Genomic DNA, 18,505 nt, shown 5'->3' with positions numbered 1-18,505 from the left:
AAAGTTTATGATCGCCCTGTCACTTTACAAGACTTTTCGCAATATTACTCGTTTAAGTCAGCTCCAGGGCAACATGGTTACTATTATGCTCGGGTCAATGATGTCCAGTCTAAGGTGGTCACTCGCCTTCCGACCAGCCAGAAAAATTGGAAAGACTATTTCTTTTGGGTTGAAGGGAACGCCTCTTATGAAAGGTGCCCCATAAGGGCTTCGTTCTCGAAACTAGGTGTGACTCTGGTTCAGAATTCTTATTTGATAAACTGGGCCAGGTTTTTGTTCTGGTTTCCTCATATGTTTTATGTTTGGTTCCAGGTTCCCTTCCACAATATTCCGAGGATGAGCGACCACTCCACTCAGAGATTTTTGATATTTCGGAGGCTGATCGGTCGACGTTTGTGTTGTCGGACCCAGATCTGCTCGACCAATATTATTATTACCCCTATTCGAGTGAGTATTCTATTTGTCCCTTACCAACTTGCATATGTTCCAGTCTTTTCTCGTTTTCATTTTTTGTTTCTTAACAGAGATTGCCCAGATGGCGAAAAAGAAAACCGCTCCCGAGCAGATTCCTCCCAATCCGAAACGTGCTAAGGCTTCCAAGACTTTGGCTGCCAGTAAGCGGGCGGCCCTGTCTACTTCGAAGGTTTCGGAGCCTCCGAGCTCTTCTCCGGTGAAAAGCCTGGCCGAACCTTCTTCTGCCTCCGACCCTCTGGCTCCGGTTGTTACCTTCCTTCATGAGCGTTTTCCTGCCGAGAAGATCCAGGAGGTTCTCGGGTCAAAATGGGTTGAAGCCGAGCCCTTAAATAAAATAACAGCCCATGCAATTGAGAAATTTGTATGGAAAAATATTATTACTCGGTTTGGAATACCAGTCAAAATTGTATCCGACCACGGAACTCAGTTCGACTGCGATTCCTTCAAAAGTTTTTGCGAAAAATATGGCATTAACAAGGTTTTTTCTACTCCAGTCAGACCACAGTCCAACGGTTTGGTGGAAGCAGTCAACAAGACAATAAAACACGGCTTAAAAACAAAGTTAGGCGAACAGAAGTCAGAATGGGTGGATATGCTCCAAGAAGTTCTCTGCTCGTACAGAACCACCGAGCACTCCACAACTGGCGAAACGCCTTTCTCCCTCGCATACGGTTCCGACGCGGCCATACCGACCGACGTCTTGATACCAACAGTGAGGAGAGAAAACTACTCAACAGAGGAAAGTCCGACCAAGATCATTCAAAGTCGGCGACAAAGTCCTCAGAAGAGTTTTTCTCCACACCAAAATCCACCAGGAAGGAGCCTTCAACGCAAACTGGGAAGGACCCTACATCATCCGAGAAGACTTCGGAAACGGGGCCTACCGACTACAACAGTTGAGCGGCGATATGGAGAAAAACCCCTGGAATGCTGAGCACCTTCGCCGATTTTACGTTTAAGTTTTTTCTCTTTTAAACATTCAAAAAGCGGCCTGGTCGCGTATGTTGTACTTACAAAAAGCGGCTTGGTCGCAAGTGTTGTTTTTACATTTCAAAAAGCGGCTTGGTCGCACGTACTTTCAAATTTCATAAGTTAATTATCTTTTGCTTCTATACTCGGTGTTTAATCGCATAATTTTTATTATTCTTGACAAAATAAACTAGGCGGCAGGATAATCAACAAACACTTGTTTCAGTTGTTTAGAAAACTTAAAGAAAATCTACTTAGTTATACTTTATTTTGCGAAATTTAGAAATACTTTTTATCCTTTTTCGCCAAAGTCAGAAACGCAGGTAAATTAACATGAATTATAGATCCGACCAAGGATCAATTGTTCAAAACCCGAGCGGGTTAACAAAGATTACATAATAAAAGATCCGACCACGGATCAATTGTTCAAAACCCAAGCGGGTTAACAGAAATTGAAAAGCAAAAAAAAAAAAAAAAGAGATAAATTTCTACTCCTGGTCGCCTCCTCCGCCTAATTCATCACTAGCTCTTGACTCCGAATCAAGATCGAGGTCCGTCGCATCCAGAGTAGGATTCTTCGGACCAAGGAGCCGAACGGCATCGGTCATTCCAGCGGTATAGAGATCATCGGGCATGTCGCGATAGTCCTCGGAAGCTTTGTACTCTTCCACCGCCGCTAAACGAGCAGCCTCAACATCTTCTCGGAACTTCCGAGCAAGCTCTGACCGAACCTTGGCTGTCTCGTCCCTAGCCTCATCTCTCTCCTTGAGAAATCGATCATTCCGTTGTCTCAAAGAGGTGAGCTCGGAGCCTAGTAGCCCGACAAGACCGGTCATGCTGACGAAGCTCTGTGATGATCAAAAGGTCAGCCACAACAAGTTGTCAAGAAAGGGAAAAGATGCCGACTAGATGAGTAAAAACGTACCGAAACCACCGAGTCGGTGGCCTGGTTAAGCCTCTCTAAAGGCTCAGAAAAGTAGTCAATGGCTACAATCGCGTACCTGCATCCGCCTCGGCCTGTTGGCAAAGCTCCGATTAGGTCTATTCCCCATTCTGCGAATGGGATCGGGCATGAGAGGGAGATGAGTGGATTAGGTGGAAGCCTCGGGATGTTAGAAAACTTTTGACACTTGACACATTTTTGCGTCATGCGCCGAGCATCGGCTTTTAATGTTGGCCAGTAGAGTCCTTGCCGGATGATCTTTTGTGCCAATGCTTCGCATCCGATGTGACTTCCGCATATCCCTTCATGGATCTCTTTGAGAGTGTACTCGGTTTCGTCTTCATCTAGACATTTGAGTAGAGCCTGAGAAAATCCTCTTTTGTAGAGATTCTGACCTTCTAGGAAATATCGAGCAGCTCTGAACTTCAAGCTTCTAGCCTCATTTTTCTCTTTGGGAAGAGCTCCGTGCTGCAAGTATTCCCTGATCGGAGTTTTCCATGACTTTCGTTGATCGACCTGAAGCACATGGGGAGCTTGCTCAATGCTAGGTTGCCCAATTTTGATCACTGGGATTGATTCCGAGTCGGATCCTTGAGTAGCATGCTTCACTAATGCATCGGCTTCTTCGTTCATGGCTTTGGGGACTTGGGTGATTTCGCAAAGTTCGAATTTGCTTGCCAGGTTTCTAGCTTTCTCGGCATATAGCGACATCTTTTCGCCTTTTGCCTGAAATTCACATTTCATTTGATTAACAATTAACTGAGAATCCGAATATACTTTGAGCTTTTTGATTTCTAAATCTTTTGCTATTTGTAGCCCATGTATCATAGCTTCATACAAAGCTTCATTGTTTGAGGCATTAAAATCGAATTTTAAAGCGAATTTTACCTTGTCTCCTTCTGGACTGGACATCGCAATTCCGACCCCGGACCCCTTTTCGTTGACTGCTCCGTCTACATACATGTCCCAAATTGGGAATTCAACTGGTTTGTACATGAATTCTGCAATGAAGTCAGCAACTGCCTGCCATTTGATTGCTGGTCGGGGGCTGAAGCGTATATCATATTGTGTCAGCTTAATCGACCATTTCATTAGCCTTCCGGACACGTCAGGTTTTTGCAGCACCTGGCGCAGTGGGAAATTGGTGAGGACTGTAATCGGATGCGCGAGGAAGTAGTGTTTTAGCTTTCGAGAAGCGGTGATGAGGGTGAAAGCTAGCTTTTCGAGTTCCGGGTATCTTCCTTCCGCCTCATTAAGGCGCCGCGAAGTATAATAAACCGACACCTGGTGTTTTCCCTCATTCTTGATCAGCGCTGAACTCACTGCATGCTCCGATACGGCTAGGTAAATTTCCAGGGGCTCTCATTCCTGTACTTTTCTTAAAGTCGGAGGCCATGCCAAGTGCTCTTTTAGGGACTCGAAACTCTCGTCGCATTGCTTGGTCCATTCAAATTCCTTGGAGCCTCTTAGTACATTGAAGAAGTGAATGCTTCGATCGGTAGACCTTGAGATAAATCGACTCAATGCAGCTATGCATCCTGTCAATTTTTGCACTTCTTTGATGTTTCGTGGTGGTCTCATGTTCCATAGGGCTGTGATCTTCTCTGGATTCACCTCGATGCCTCGTTCATGAACGATGAAACCTAAGAATTTACCTGCAGAGACACCAAATGTACATTTTAGAGGGTTTAGTTTCATGCAATATTGCCTTAGAAGTTCGAATGATCTTCTAAGATCATTCGTATGTTCATCTATTTTTCGGCTTTTAACTAGCAAATCATCGATGTATGCTTCCATCGTAATCCCGAGTAATTCAGCGAACATTCGATTTACTAATCTTTGATATGTTGCTCCAACATTTTTTAACCCAAAGGGCATTACTGTGTAGCAGTATAGCCCTCGATCAGTTATGAATGCCGTGTGATCCTGGTCGGGACCATACATAGGGATTTGATTGTAGCCAGAGTAGGCATCCATAAAGCTTAGAATTTCATGGCCTGCTGTGGCGTCTACTAACTGATCTATTCTCGGCATAGGGAAACTATCTTTAGGGCAAGCCTTGTTCAGATATGTAAAATCCACACAAGTTCTCCATTTCCCGTTAGGTTTCTTGACCAGGACAGGATTGGCTACCCATTTAGGATATTTAGTTTCTTTTATTGATCCGTTAGAAATCAGTTTGTCTACTTCTTCTTTTAGGGATGTATACCTTTCGGAGTTTAAAGCCCTTCTCTTTTGTCTGATAGGTTTTTCTTTAGGATCTATATTTAACCTATGACATGCTATTTGAGGATCTATCCCCGTCATGTCGGACTGTGACCAGGCAAATATATCTAAGCTATTAGATATGAGAGTAATTAAGTTACTTTTGGTACCTGATTCAAGATATTTTCCAATCGTGAGCTTCTTCTCAGGTTGTTTTGGATCCGGAGCGACTTCCTCGACTTCATCTCCTGGGCCAATTTCTTCTCGGCTCGGAAGGCGTGGGTCGAAGTCCGAGTCGATCATCATAACTTTGTGGACATCTTTGTCCTGACTCTCTTTGAGATAATTCGCATAGCAGCTCCTTGCGATAGCCTGAGTTTCGACTACTTCGCCTACCCCGTGCTCGGTAGGAAACTTCATCTTCAAATATTCTACGGAAGCGATAGCCCCGAGAGACTGCAAGGTTGGCCTGCCAATGATCGCGTTGAATGAAGATTTTCCGGGGACCACCACCCACGTCGTGTTAGTGGTTTTGCTCCTCGGGCTTTCTCCCACAGTTATTGGGAGTGGTACTACTCCCTTAGGCTGGATTGAGTCTCCTGTGAAACCATAAAGATTTTCAGGAGAAGGAGCTAATGCATCTTGCTTAAGACCCATCTTGTTGAACGTGTCTTCATAGAGCACGTCGACAGCACTCCCAGTGTCCACCAATATTCGGTGTACATTCCTGTTACCGATAAGAGCTGATATGACCAATGGATCGTTGTGAGGAAACATCACCCACCGAGCATCTTCTGCCGTAAAGGTGATAGGCTCCGAGCTAGGTTTGGCTATCTTGTTAGGCCTTTGCTCGGCTGTAAACAAGATTTGTCGGGGTCCCGCGTAGGCTTCTCTTACATAGCTCTTTTGAGCGCTCCTTGAAGTTCCTCCCACATGTGGTCCTCCGACTATGAGTGAGATTTCAGCATACGCCTCACCTTTCTGTTCCTCTTGATCCCCTTGCTCGGCTTTGAATTTCTTCAACGCTCCTCTTCGGATTAGAGCTTCTATAGCTTCTTTGAGGTTGAAACAGTCGGCAGTGCGGTGACCGATGTCCGCATGGAAAACACAATATTTTGTTTTATCTCTCCTTGAGATATCTTTCTTGATCGGTCTTGGCTTAGGGAAATCTTCTTTGTCCTGTGTAAGACTAAATATCTCCTCTATCGGGGCATTGAGCTTATGATATTTATCGAACTTACTGGAAAAGGGTTTCAGAGGTTCTGCTCCCGACCGGCTCTTCTTCGGTGGGCGGTTGTCCTCGGAATGTCGTTCCCTATGCTCTTCTCGGTAGCTCTTTAGCGGCTTTGCTTTTCTTGCCGCCAGCCTTGCTTCCTCTGCGTTGATATACTTCTGAGCTCTCTTCAGAAAATCGTTGTAATCCCTTGGACTAGTCTTCTGAAGTGACCACCAGAATTCTGATTCTGTTCGGACGCCGGAGGAGATCCCGAAGAGCTTAAAGTCTTCGTTCAGATCGTCAACTTGAAGAGCTTGTTCCGAGTAGCGATTAATAAAATCTTTTAGAGATTCGTTATGGGCTTGTCTCACCGCTAGCAGCCTTTCTTTGGGAGTTTTCCCTGAGCTGGAGCCGACGAATTGTTCCATGAATTTTCTAGATAGCTGTTTCCAGGATCCTATGGAGTTTGGCTTTAGTTTTTTGTACCACCTTTTGGCTGAACCAGTTAGAGTGATAGAGAAAGCTCTGCACATAACTTCTGGTCCGGCTCCTTGCAACAGCATCCAAGAAGAAAAGGTGTCTATATGGTCTCCCGGGTCGGTCTTTCCATCGTATACTGGGATGCTTGGCATCCTGAAACGATCAGGTAACGGGTGTTCTAACACGCGTGCTGTGAAAGGGGAGACAGCTTCTCCAACTTTCGGAATAGACTCCTTCTGACCTAGGGCTACCTCTTCGATTCGACGTTCCAATCTTCTAAAATTTGTTTTGTTGGTGCTTGCACTGTCTTCGGTCTCCGAGCTTTCTAAGGTGTGCCTGAAAGTGCTTGAATGACCTTTGTCCATGGTGGGCTGGTACCGATCAAGAATCTTTTCCTGACTGTACTGCTCCTTCTCGGACTCAGAATCATCTTCCATCCTCTCATACCGATCTTTAGCATGTTTCCGAGGTTTCTTAACCCGCGGATCCTGCCCGATGGGTTCTTTCCCTGATCAGTGTGAGGGCTCTTCATCTGGGATCACTATCGCGCTTCGCAGTGTGACCTTTTTTGCCTGCAGTCTTCTCTTCAATTCCCTGTTATTTGCCTCTAAGACCGAGAGACGCTCTTGCATCTTTCTGAACTGTTCTTCGAGGCTGGGTTCCGGAAGAAGTTCAGCTATTTCTTCCGAGGTGAGAGGCAGGGTGCGGTTATGGTGTTCTATCTCCGTTTCCTGGTTAGAGACAGCGTTCACGGGTGCGGACGAACTAGCCATATTCTTCAGCTGGTCCCCCTCCTTCTAGCGTCAATTGTTGACCTGTAAAATTAGTACAACAATATCTCACGAAAATACACAGACTCCGAGTACGAGGGCTCCGAGTACAGAGATGATTTAGGCAAGACTTTCTCTTTATACAGACGAATCTAATACAAGAGAGCAGTGTTTTCTAGAGGTTCTAAGTGAAAGAAAGTGAGTAAAAAAACTCGTCCTTAGTTCTGTGCCGCAGCCTCTATTTATACTCGTCTGGTGTGGCCTCGTGGTCGTGTCTCTGACGGTTATTCTGGGGAACGTGGGGTGATCAATCCCACGTTCTGGACGGTTTTGGGTAACTGCCTCTTACCTCTCGCTGAGGTGGACGGTTAATACTCTTCGTATGGTTCCTGAACCGTCAAGGTGTGCGTTTTAGAGTTTGAAACATGTTTTCTTTTGGTTTTGACTAGTCTTTGACCCACGTTCTTCTCTTCTCTCCGAAGTTCTGATCGGTGGGTTTCGTTCTTAACTTATGAACAGTTCGTTCCTTTTCAATGGATGGCCCTTGGGTTTACTTAACCTGAGCTCGGTGCTGGATTCTTCTTGCTGCTCGGGAGTCCGACTATCCTGCTCGGTGTCTGACTAATTTATCCCGTAACAGTTTGAAATAAGATTTTAAAGGTATTTGAACCGGTTTTCCTTCTGACATCCCAATTTTAGCCACCACGTTCTGAAGATAATCACATTAAAAAAGGAATAACACTGTGTCTCCTGTCCTACTTTTATATGCCCAAAAGTTTCTTTACATGTCTCATGTCTTGCATTTCAAACTTAATTCTTAAAAGCCATTACACGTTCTGGACTCTCTTCTTATTTTTATATTCTATCAACACGTCATCAATGTATAATAACAAGATTATCCTACAACTGTTTAACCCAATTGACATACACCTAACTTTCAAAGTTGCTTAGCGAAAACCCATTCCCTGCCTTAAACTTATCAAATCTCAATTATCATATTGTATAAGAGATTGCTTCAATTTGTAGAGAGATTTTCTAAGAAGACAAAATTTATTTTCATCTACAGTCTTGAAACTCCACCGGTGAGACATTAAGATTGTCTCCTCAAGATTTCAGACACTAATTGACATAATTAGAAGAATGAGAGGAGATATTTTATCTAAGTTCAAATATGTTATTCTCCTTTCTCTTTTCTATCTTAATAGGTTGTTAAATATGTTTTTCTGTCTTTCTTTATTACAAACTCAATTTTTTGGTTTTCCATTATTCTCACCTTGTACACAAATAAAAAACAAAACAAGAATGTATTTGGTTTTATATTACACACATATAAGTGAAAAAGAAGTAAACATAAATGGATTTGGCTTTAATATATAGACATATGTATTTCAGTTGTATTTTCTAACTTCTGAGTAAAATTAATAAAGATGGATCACCCTTTATATGTGTGTGTGTGTGTGTCTGTGTTTCATTTGTATGCTGGTTTCGAAAGAAAAATAGAAAAAGTTTTAAAAAATAACTGACCACCGAAATGGAGGATAATGTTTTCATTATTTTACGCATGAGTTAGGTAAAGTTTGTGTTTGTGGTGGAAAGTTACTAAGAGTTAGATTAGATGTACGTGAAGTTTTTGGTGGTAAGTGAAGTTGGAATGATATAACTTCTAAGTAGTACTCAGATTTTAAATCATATTTTCTAACTTCTATGTACACTTAGTAATGTTGACTCACCCTTATATGTTTCCTTCATATGCTGGTTTCGCAACAACAAAAAACAATGTAAAAAATTTCAAACCAGCAAACTGGGGATAATGTTTTATTATTTTAATTTGTTTCTAACGTGGAAACAAAAGATTGTGGATTTGTAGTAATAGATCAGTAGTATCGTTTATCTAAATATTCGAATCAATGGAGAGAATGCAAATTATTGAGATATATATTCATTATTATTTTTATTCATAATTTTATTAATAATAAAAATAAAACAAATTATTATTTTAACAAGGTTTATTATAGATACGATAGTGCCATCTATCTACCTGCTTTTGAAGTATTAACTAGTATAGCTGTATATGGATGTATCTGGACCATGTGTTAGGCATTTGTATTTTGAATCAACTAACAATGGACGACAACTTGATATTACGCACGAGTTAGGTGACGTGTGTGTTTGTGGTAGCCTATTACCGAGCTTGAGATAAGATATAAATCAAGTTTGTGGTGGCAAGTGAAGGTATGCGCACTATATAAGTTGGGTATCTGTAGACTAGTTTCATCAGCATTTCATCAATACAAATATACTTGAAGAAGAATATCTATAGTGAACTATTTAAGAGAAGATATGGAAGGAAAAAGTGTTGCCGTGACTCTACTCTTACTGAGCCTTATTGTGGGACAAATTCAAGTTGAGGCAAAGAGCTGCTGCCCAAATACCACTGCCAGAAATATCTATAACAGCTGTCGTTTTGCAGGAGGCTCCCGACCAACTTGTGCGTCACTGAGTGGATGCAAAATCGTTAACGGGAAATGCCCGCCTGGCTATGATAAAAGCACTCTCCAAAACACTGGTAAAATAAACTAACTTATCGTTTCTTCTATTGTGCTTCTTTAAATAGTAAATTTCTGCATGAGATTTCGTTTTGATGCAACTTTGACTCAATAAGGCGACGCTGTCAATGAATACTGCAAGTTGGGGTGCTCAGTCTCTGTGTGCGGTGCCATGACCACACTCGAAAACTCAGGTAAAGCACTCTCCAATAACCTCATAATTATTATTATTATTTATGTTCTTCTAATCTGTTGTTTGGCTGACTAGACGCAGACGAGGTTGTGAATGGAGCTGTTGAGAAGTGTAACAATGCATGCTCCGCTTTCTGCACCAAGAGCTTTACTGCTGCAGTTGAAACTGCCTAAACACTATATCCATGGAGACACGTACCATGTAACACTAGTGTCGTTTTCCTTGCTTTCAATAAATGTCATGTATGAATGACAAAAGTATATGCTACACTCTTGTGCTAGCTGCTTGTAATTTTAAGTTGTTTTCGGTTTGTGTCGTAGAAGGCTGTCGATCCTAGATTGTATATCCTTTTACATGTTGTCACCTAAAGAAAGAGTAATGTGTCTCCTTTAATCTTCTTTCTCAATCGACTTTTTTTGTTTACCATTTATATTATACACATCGTACAAATGCTAGCATATAATGCAACAATTTTCTTTAAATATACGCAGCTCATGACCGCATGACAACTCAGATATTATCACATTTTACATAGCTAGAAAATAATATTGGAACAAATGTGTGGGATGATATTAATAAAAGGTTCGCTAAAAAGATGGTCATACTTTCAACGAATTATAAAATTAACTAAAAACTTTAAAACTACAAGACTAGTCCAATCCAGACTAAACTGTGCTTCCAAATTTTGAAATCGGACCTGATCGTTTTTAGATCGGTCTATAAAATTGGACTAAACTGGTTAAGACAATAAAATTGTTTACCGACAAGCAGTTTACCAAATCCGTGGTCTGTGTTCATCATTATCAAATACATTACAAATACTTCATAGTTTTAGATCTAGACCCATTAAAGAGAAATACCATTGGAAAGCTTTGGGATTGAAGAAGAACAAGAAGAAGGAGTAAGTGATAGCCCTCCCCATCCTACTCATCAACCTCACTCTCTTTGTTATCTATTTTCATCTACTTTTTCCTTATATCTTTTTGTAAAACTCATTTTCCTTGATTTCTAAGTTTTCATGTTTGTTCTTAGTTTTATTGAGATTTGGATCTTCGATTTGAGTTTATTTCATTCTTGATCTATGTTTTATCTTGTTTTTATATTCATTTTAGTATATTGTGTGAATTGAATATTGATTTTAGATATTGAATACAATTAACTTTAATTTTGCATTTGATTTCCAAGTCTTTCTACTTTCTAGTTCTCTTGCTTTTATGTATTGTCATTTTGCTTTGCTTGATTTCAGTCATGCGTAGCTAGATCTTTAGAGGGACATGATGTAGTTGGTGATTTGATGATGTTTGGTTCATAGCCTTAGTAATAGAGTTGAATTTCATGAAGGGAAAAAAATCAATGGGAATGTTGGTTTGTGTCATATCTAATTAGAATAGCAAACGAATTAATGAATCTCTAGGCAAGTTTTGAAATCGAGAGGTAATAAACATGCGAGTTGTACCCTTCCCGTCACAAATCTACATATATCTATATAAAGACTATGGGATCGGTGTAGTCGTTTAAATTTCGGGTGCATTGCAGTTGTTTGTTTTAATAGGATCCAAGGCGAGAGGTATGAGCTCCGTAACCAACTTGGTCCCTAAAAACTCGAGAGAGATTAATAGATACTTCCGAGGGGTGAGACTTTCGTTCTAACCCGATCTACATGGGAGACCAATAGCCAACCACGTCATTGAACCAATGAAGTCATGTCCTTTGCTTTTTATCATAATTGTTTACATAATTTATTAGTTACTTGTTTGATAAACATTCTCACAACACAAAAACAAGACCCCCTTTCTTTATTGCTTTTTTATATTAAAAAGGAAAGATACTCGTTGATTCTAGATATATAAACTCTCTTGTCCTCGTGGGATCAATAATCTGTACTTTTGCACATATATTATTTGACGACACTCGTGCACTTGCGATGTGCGTGTAGAGAGAAATCTCCACACCAGGGACTGAGAGGGGCGGGACCGAGAGAGAGGCATAGACGAGTGGCGGTCACACCGGTGAAGACGACGGTGGGAAGCAAGACCTGACAATAGTGAAAGTTGATTTAAAACAAGTAAATTTTAAAAATTTGTGAAAATTAAAAACTAATTTGTTAACTAATTCAACAAAGAGGAAAAGAAGAGTAAAACACATACCCGAGAAAGAGAGAGAGCGGAGTGACGACAATACCTGGAGAGGGAGGTTTAACATCAACCAAGCTTAGAGAGATAGATAGAGAGAGAGGGAGAAAGAACAAGAGAGTGAGGGAGTGAGAGAGAGTGAAACAGAAAGAATGAGAGAGAGCAACTCACCAAAATTTCGGGGGAGTGGCAGAACGGCTAAGGATTTATGGGAATCGCACGCGAGAGTGAGAGAGTGAGAGAGAAAATGTGAAATATAGGGCATGAGAGATTGATTCACCTCAACGAGTAGTAGAGCACTATGGTGGTTTCGACGAATCAAGGGATGTAGAAGTCAATCGGAGAAAATGGGAATCTGTTTCGCACGGTGTAAATTTTTTTTGGGGATTTTATAATTTATAAACTATATTCAAACCTAGAAAATGGAAGAAGTCGAGTCTATTTGTTTTAATTTTACAGAAGCGACTAGTTGCGTCTGATTCTTGTATATATTTTTTCGATGATAAAATAAGAGGCGAATTTCACTCTTCGATTTTGGAAAATTACACATAGACAGTACTATTTAATATGGACACGCGTGGTCAAAATTTTGGAGAAATTCGGATTTGGACGCGAATTCTCGCATCTGAAGAGTATATTGGCGCATCCATATCGATGAGCCTAGTCGCGTCTTATTTTTTGGGTGTCTAAAAGCAAAGTTTGTAGTAGTATTTAATCTCAAAGTTTCTTTACCAGTCTCATGCATTTCGTACTTTATTCTCAAAAGCTATTTCTCGTTCTTGACTTCCTTCTCCTTCTTATATACTATCAACACATCATCAGCGTATACCATCAATACTATCCTAGAACCATTTAAACTACTTGACGTCCACCTAACTATCAAAGTTGTTTAGCGAAAATCCATTCCGTGCCTTGAATTTATCAATTCTCAATTATCATTGTATAAGAGATTGCTTCAATTTGTAGAGAGATTTTCTTAGAAGACAAAATTTGAATTCATCTACAACCTTGGAAATTTGTTTTGTGAGATATTAGGATTCTCTCCTCAAGATTTCAGACAAAGAATTGACATAATTAAAAGAATGAGATGAGATATTTTTTTACCCAAGTTTGAATATGTTTTTCTCTTTTCTCTTTTCTATCTTAATATATATAACTTTCTCTCTAGGGGGTTGAATATGTTTTTCTGTCTTTCTTTTTTACAAACTCAATTTTTTGGTTTTCCATTATTCTCACCTTGTACACATAAACAAAAGTGTTTTGTTTTATATTACACACGTATAAAAGAAAAAGAAGTAAACATAAATGCATTTGGTTTTTATTCGTATGCTGGTTTCGAAAAAAAAAAAAGCTTTGAAAAATAACTGACCACCGAAATAAAGGATAATGTTTTCGTTATTTTACGCATGAGTTAGTTGAAGTTTTTGTTTGTGGATGCATGTTACTAAGCGTGAGATCTATACGTGAAGTTTGTGGTGGCAAGTGAAGTTGGAACGATATGACTTAGTAATGAGGACTCACCCTTATATGCTTCATTCATTCAAAAGTTAATAACTTCCAACCACCGAACTGACGATACTGTTTTTATTATTTTGAATTTGTTTCTACAGTGGAAACAAATTTTTTTATATTTATTTGTAATAATAGAGTAATATCATTTATGTCATTTGTTTCAAAGTATTACCTATAGCTAGCTAGTGAATAATACATTATTGAGCTTATAGGGAAAAATATATAAGCGCACTTCTCCTCTGAGAAAATTATGCATACACACAATAGTCGGTAATAAAGATGTTAAACATCAAACTAGAAGGTCATACTTTCAACGAATTATAAAATTAACTAAAAACTTTAAAACTACACGACTAGTCCAATCCAGTCTAAATTGTGCTCCCAAATTTTGAAATTGGACCGGATCGTTTTTAGATCGGTCTATAAAATTGGACTGAACTGGTTAAGACAATAAAATTGTTTACCGACAAGCACTTTACCAAATCCGTGGTCTAACACTACTACAAATACAGTTTTTCGGTGCGGATGACTTTTAGGTGCGACTTTTCGCACCTAAAAGTCGCACCAAAATTACTTTCGGGTGCGACTTTTCGCACCAAAAAGTCACTGAAGTAACAAAAAAATTTCGCTGATTTTTTTTAAATTTGGGTGCGAAAAATCGCACCCAAAAGTTCATCATACCTTTGGGTGCGACAAAGTCGCACCCAAAAATCCAAAACATTTCGTCTAAAAAATTAGCGGGATTTTGTTCCCTCTTATTTCACTTCTAAAAAATTAGAAAAGAAAAGAAAACAAAAGAAAAGAAAAGAAAGAAGAGAGAAGGAGAGAGAGAGAGAGAGAGCCGAGAGAAGGAGAGAGAGGAAGAGAGAGCGAGAGAGAGAGAGCGAGAGAGAGGAAGAGAGCGAGAGAGTGAGATGGATTCGAGCTCGCGGAGGAAGAGGTCGGCCGACAACAAGCCACCGAGAGCCATTGACCGAGAAGAGATGAGCCACCGCGCTCCGCCGAGGACACCGGACCGAGGGGAGAGGCGCTGAGGAAGGAGGGAGAGAACGCCGAGAAGACGTGATCTCACAAACAAGGTGAGATGTTTCTTCCCCGATTTTGAGATTCGATTCTAGGGTTTTTGGAACTTGAATTTGGGGGTTTTCGGTTTGAAACGAGATTGATGATTTTCATATGTTTTGGAGTGTTTTTGGTGCTTGTTTATGTTGAGGAATTGGTTTCGGGTACCAGCTTCAGGTCACCGGCGTTGCTGTGGACGGCGGCGACATTGTGTCCTCGTCTGTTGATTGGTGAGTTTTCTGTTTGATTCCCGGCGTTTATGAAATATTTTTTATGACCTTGTTTTGGTTGAGGTTTTTTTGATTCAAATTTGACATTTGGAGGACTGAAAGGGGAGTGGATTGGGAAGAAGAAACAGTAGTGTTTTGTATCATAGTGATATATTCCGATGATACGCTGCAGTGATGCATTTTGTTAAAGATTTGATTTGGGCATGAGAATCTTGGCTTCAAGTTGTTACGAGCTTTGGTAGATGAAGGAAAACTTGTTGTAGGCTTAGATTTTTTTTTATTAGTAAATATAATGATAACAATAGTATCTTATGCTTGTGAGGTTTTTTGTTGGAGTCATTGCAAGCATACTGATAGTCTGTCTTGTTCTCACTTTTTTAAGACTAGAGAATGGCATTGCCTCATTTGTATAAATGGACGAATCTGTTTTTGATTTTTTTTTTGGGTGTTTCGTTTGATTGGAATTCACAAACCTGTAATCTCTTTATTGTATTTGAAATAGTACTCTAAAACGGTGGAGAAAAGGTCAAGTTGTTGAATCCTCAGGTGATTATTATTGTGTTAGATTCTTAAGGTGCAATTAGTCATTTTATTTACTTAGTAGTGTTAGTTATTTGCTTTTGAATCGATAACAACTTATGATGTGACAAATATTGTATTGTGTGTGTGTATATATATATATGTGTGTGTGTGTGTGTGTTAATATTGTTTATGGAGTATTTATAATTAGCATTAAGGTCGTTAATGTTCTGCCTTACGCGGGAAACTAGCTAGTAATGCTAAATAAGATAGTGCGTTCGTTAATATTTTAGTTTTACAGCAGCTAGCCTTTATTTGATGGTTTGCAAGTGGGCAAATTATTATTGCAAGCAAACAATTAACTGTCATAAAGTTGCTGTTTTTTTTTTTTTTTTTTTTAATTTATAGAATAATAATGTCAAGTGATTGAAATTAAAATGTTCTAATTCGTCGCTGCCCTTGGCAGAGTCGAAGACGAGAATCTCAGCAGGTTTCTATTTCTTATCGGTATTAGTTTTAAAGATTGGTTCTTGAAATAACGGGCTGTGGGAAATTTTGAGCACAGGCTTTTGTCGGAGTACTTGGGAATGCAGGCCCTGCTGGGCATAGTTTGCAGAAGCTACGAAGGTGTTAAGGCTCTCGAGAAGTACGACGAGCAAGGGAATATAAAAAACGACGCTTCTTCTCTGCATGGTGTCGGACTGGCTTCGGGGAAGAAAATAAGTGGACGCTTTCTCGTCATGTGCCTTGAAGATTTGAGGCAATTAAACAGTCCTCGTTTTTTTTTTGTTTCCTTTTCCAATTTGTGTTTTCATTTTATTTTCTTTTGTATTTCTGTTGGGCTTCAGACGATACGCGGGTGAGCTTGTGGCGGGCGATCCACAGAGAAAGCTTGCTCTTCCGAAGCCGAAACTTCCGAAACTTCAGACGATACGTTGGCTTCGTTGACTACGCCGTGAACTTGATCAATCTGGAAAGCAAGAACTTGTCTTGTGTCACATCCGGTGGAGAAGGTCTCAGAGAGACGCTGTTTTACAGCCTCTTCTCTCGCTTGCAAATCTACAAGACAAGATTGGATATGCTTCAGGCTCTCCCTTGCATAACCGATGGAGCCTTGTCTTTGGACGGTGGCATTATTAGAAAGTCTGGTATACTATCACTCGGAACTAGGTTAGTACACAAAAAAAAAAAAAAAAAGTTTGCTGATTTACAGTCCTTAGTTGAGTGTTTGTTGTAGTCTTGATCTATATACATTCGTGTATCAGTACCCTGATTTGTGTATTTCTTATCGGTACCGTGATTTTGTGCATACGTATGTTGAATATGTGTTTCAAAATTTGAGGCTGAACGTGTTTAGTTGCTTTTTATTTTTATAAATAAATTAAGAATCGAAGTCACTTTTAAATCAGGTGACAACTAAAGCACTGCTAACAAGATTTCAAGTCACTTTATAATAGAGCGACATCTTAAGCACTTTTTTTTAATCCACAAATGACTATCGGGTGCGACTTTGTCGCACCCAATGCTCTTTTACCCGCCTTTTCCATAGATTTTGGTGACTTTTTAGGTGCGACTTTAGGTGCGGAAAGTCGCACCTAAATGTCGCACCCGAAAGTTAAAGACTTTTTGGGTGCGACTTTTCGCACCTAAGACTTTTAGGTGCGAACTTTCGGGTGCGGAAAAGTCGCACCCAAAGTCGCACCTAAAGATATCTTTGGGTGCGAAAATTGACTTTTGGGTGCGAAAATAGTCGCATCCAAAGGTCTTTTTTGTACTAGTGTAAGTTCATCATTATCACATACATTACAAATACATCATAGTTTTAGATCAAGCTACCCATTAAAAAGAAAAACCATTGGAAAGCTTTGGGAGAAGAAGAACAAGAAGGAGTAAGTGATAGCCCTCCCCATCCTACTCATCAACCTCACTCTCTTTGTTATCTATTTTTATCTACTTTTTCCTTATATCTTTTTGTTAAACTCATTTTCCTTGATTTCTAAGTTTCATGTTTGTTCTTAGTTTTATTGAGATTTGGATCTTCGATTTGAGTTTATTTCATTGTTGATCTATGTTTTATCTGGTTTTTATATTCGTTTTAGTAATTGTGTGAATTGAATATTGATTTTAGATATTGAATACAATTAACTTTAATCTTGCATTTGATTTCCAAGTCTTTCTACTTTCTAGTTCTCTATGTTCACGTTCTCTCTCTCTCTCGTCACAGTTTTTAGCCATGGACAAAGGTTAATAACATAAAAAAATGCAGTTAATAATCGTTAATAACCGTTAATAGGTTTCTGCTTCAACTAATAGTCGGTAATAATTGTTAATAGGTTTCTGGTTGAAACCTATTAACACTTATTACCGACTATTAACTGCGATGCTGTTTTTTTCAACTTTCGTTATGGCTAAAAATGTAACTAAGAGAGAGAGAGAGAGAGAGAGAGAGAGAGAGAGAGAGAGAGAGAGAGAGAGAGAGAGAGAGAGAGAGAGTATTTAGGTATATATACATTATTTTCATTTAATTTATTTTTGGCAAAGAATTAAAGGAAAAATAAGGGTAATTATTGTTGGTTCCAAACTAAAGGATCTTTGCCAAAGTTTCAAAGTATGCAAACAAAGAGATAAAAATAATTGGAGACAATATCTCTTAGATTGAGGAAGTGTGATGAGAAGTAGAATTTGTATTGATGGAGTTGAAAAAGAAACTACAAGGTGATGGCCTTTATATAGAGGACACCAAAAATCAAAATACCAAATTTACCCTAAAAGCCTTGATGATCAAGTAAACTTGCTAACCAAGTAAACTTGCTAACCAAGTAAACTTGCCAACCAAGTAAACTTGCCAACCAAGTTTTGCTTCGAGCCTATCAAGGCTTATGTTCACATTCTCCCCCGTAAGCTTGATTTGGCTCAAAGTTCTTCACGCCGAGCAGTTCTCGCATCTCCGCGAATTTGACTCTTGCTAGGGCCTTGGTGAGTATGTCTGCACGTTGCTCTCTGGTGTTGACAAACTCCACGATGATCTCACGCTTCTCCACGCACTCTCCAATGAAATGAAATTGAGTGTCGATGTGCTTGCTGCGTCCATGAAACACCGGGTTTTTCATCAGTGCGATCGCGGACTTGTTGTCCACGTAAAGAGTAACTGGCTTCTGCTGGGCTCCAGTCACTTCGCTGAATAAGTTTCTGAGCCACAACGCTTGACACGTTGCTGCGGTCGTTGCCATAAACTCCGCTTCGCAAGACGATAG

At 39.8% G+C, this 18,505-nt stretch overlaps 1 protein-coding gene and 1 pseudogene across 1 annotated transcript; both read left to right on the top strand.

Moving 5' to 3' along the window:
- Positions 1-9,277: 9,277 nt before the first annotated feature.
- Positions 9,278-10,228, top strand: LOC149376271 (DELTA-urthionin-Uf1a-like). Its single transcript, XM_089606504.1, has 3 exons — positions 9,278-9,623; positions 9,720-9,797; positions 9,872-10,228. Exons 1-3 carry the CDS (start codon positions 9,398-9,400, stop codon positions 9,967-9,969), a joined length of 402 nt encoding a protein of 133 aa, XP_089462630.1. The 5' UTR covers positions 9,278-9,397; the 3' UTR covers positions 9,970-10,228.
- Positions 10,229-15,697: 5,469 nt separating this feature from the next.
- On the top strand, positions 15,698-17,386 carry LOC149376270 (protein DEFECTIVE IN MERISTEM SILENCING 3-like; annotated as a pseudogene).
- Positions 17,387-18,505: the final 1,119 nt, after the last annotated feature.

The sequence above is a fragment of the Urtica dioica genome, unplaced genomic scaffold, assembly GCF_054948205.1.
Source record: "Urtica dioica subsp. dioica isolate 48M unplaced genomic scaffold, U.dioica_male_clone48M_v1_H2 Urtica_dioica_male_H2_contig_21, whole genome shotgun sequence".
Classification (NCBI taxonomy): Eukaryota; Viridiplantae; Streptophyta; class Magnoliopsida; order Rosales; family Urticaceae; genus Urtica; species Urtica dioica.
Note: the sequence above shows the minus strand (reverse complement) of the source record. Positions and strands in the feature narration are given on the sequence as shown.

What these genes read in the sequence shown, in the direction of transcription:
- LOC149376271 (XM_089606504.1), top strand. Translation starts at nt 9,398, where the DNA reads ATGGAAGGAAAAAGTGTTGCCGTGACTCTACTCTTACTGAGCCTTATT. An exon ending in AAGCACTCTCCAAAACACTG is followed by an intron (nt 9,624 to 9,719) that starts GTAAAATAAACT and finishes TGACTCAATAAG; the next exon opens with GCGACGCTGTCAATGAATAC. An exon ending in GACCACACTCGAAAACTCAG is followed by an intron (nt 9,798 to 9,871) that starts GTAAAGCACTCT and finishes TTGGCTGACTAG; the next exon opens with ACGCAGACGAGGTTGTGAAT.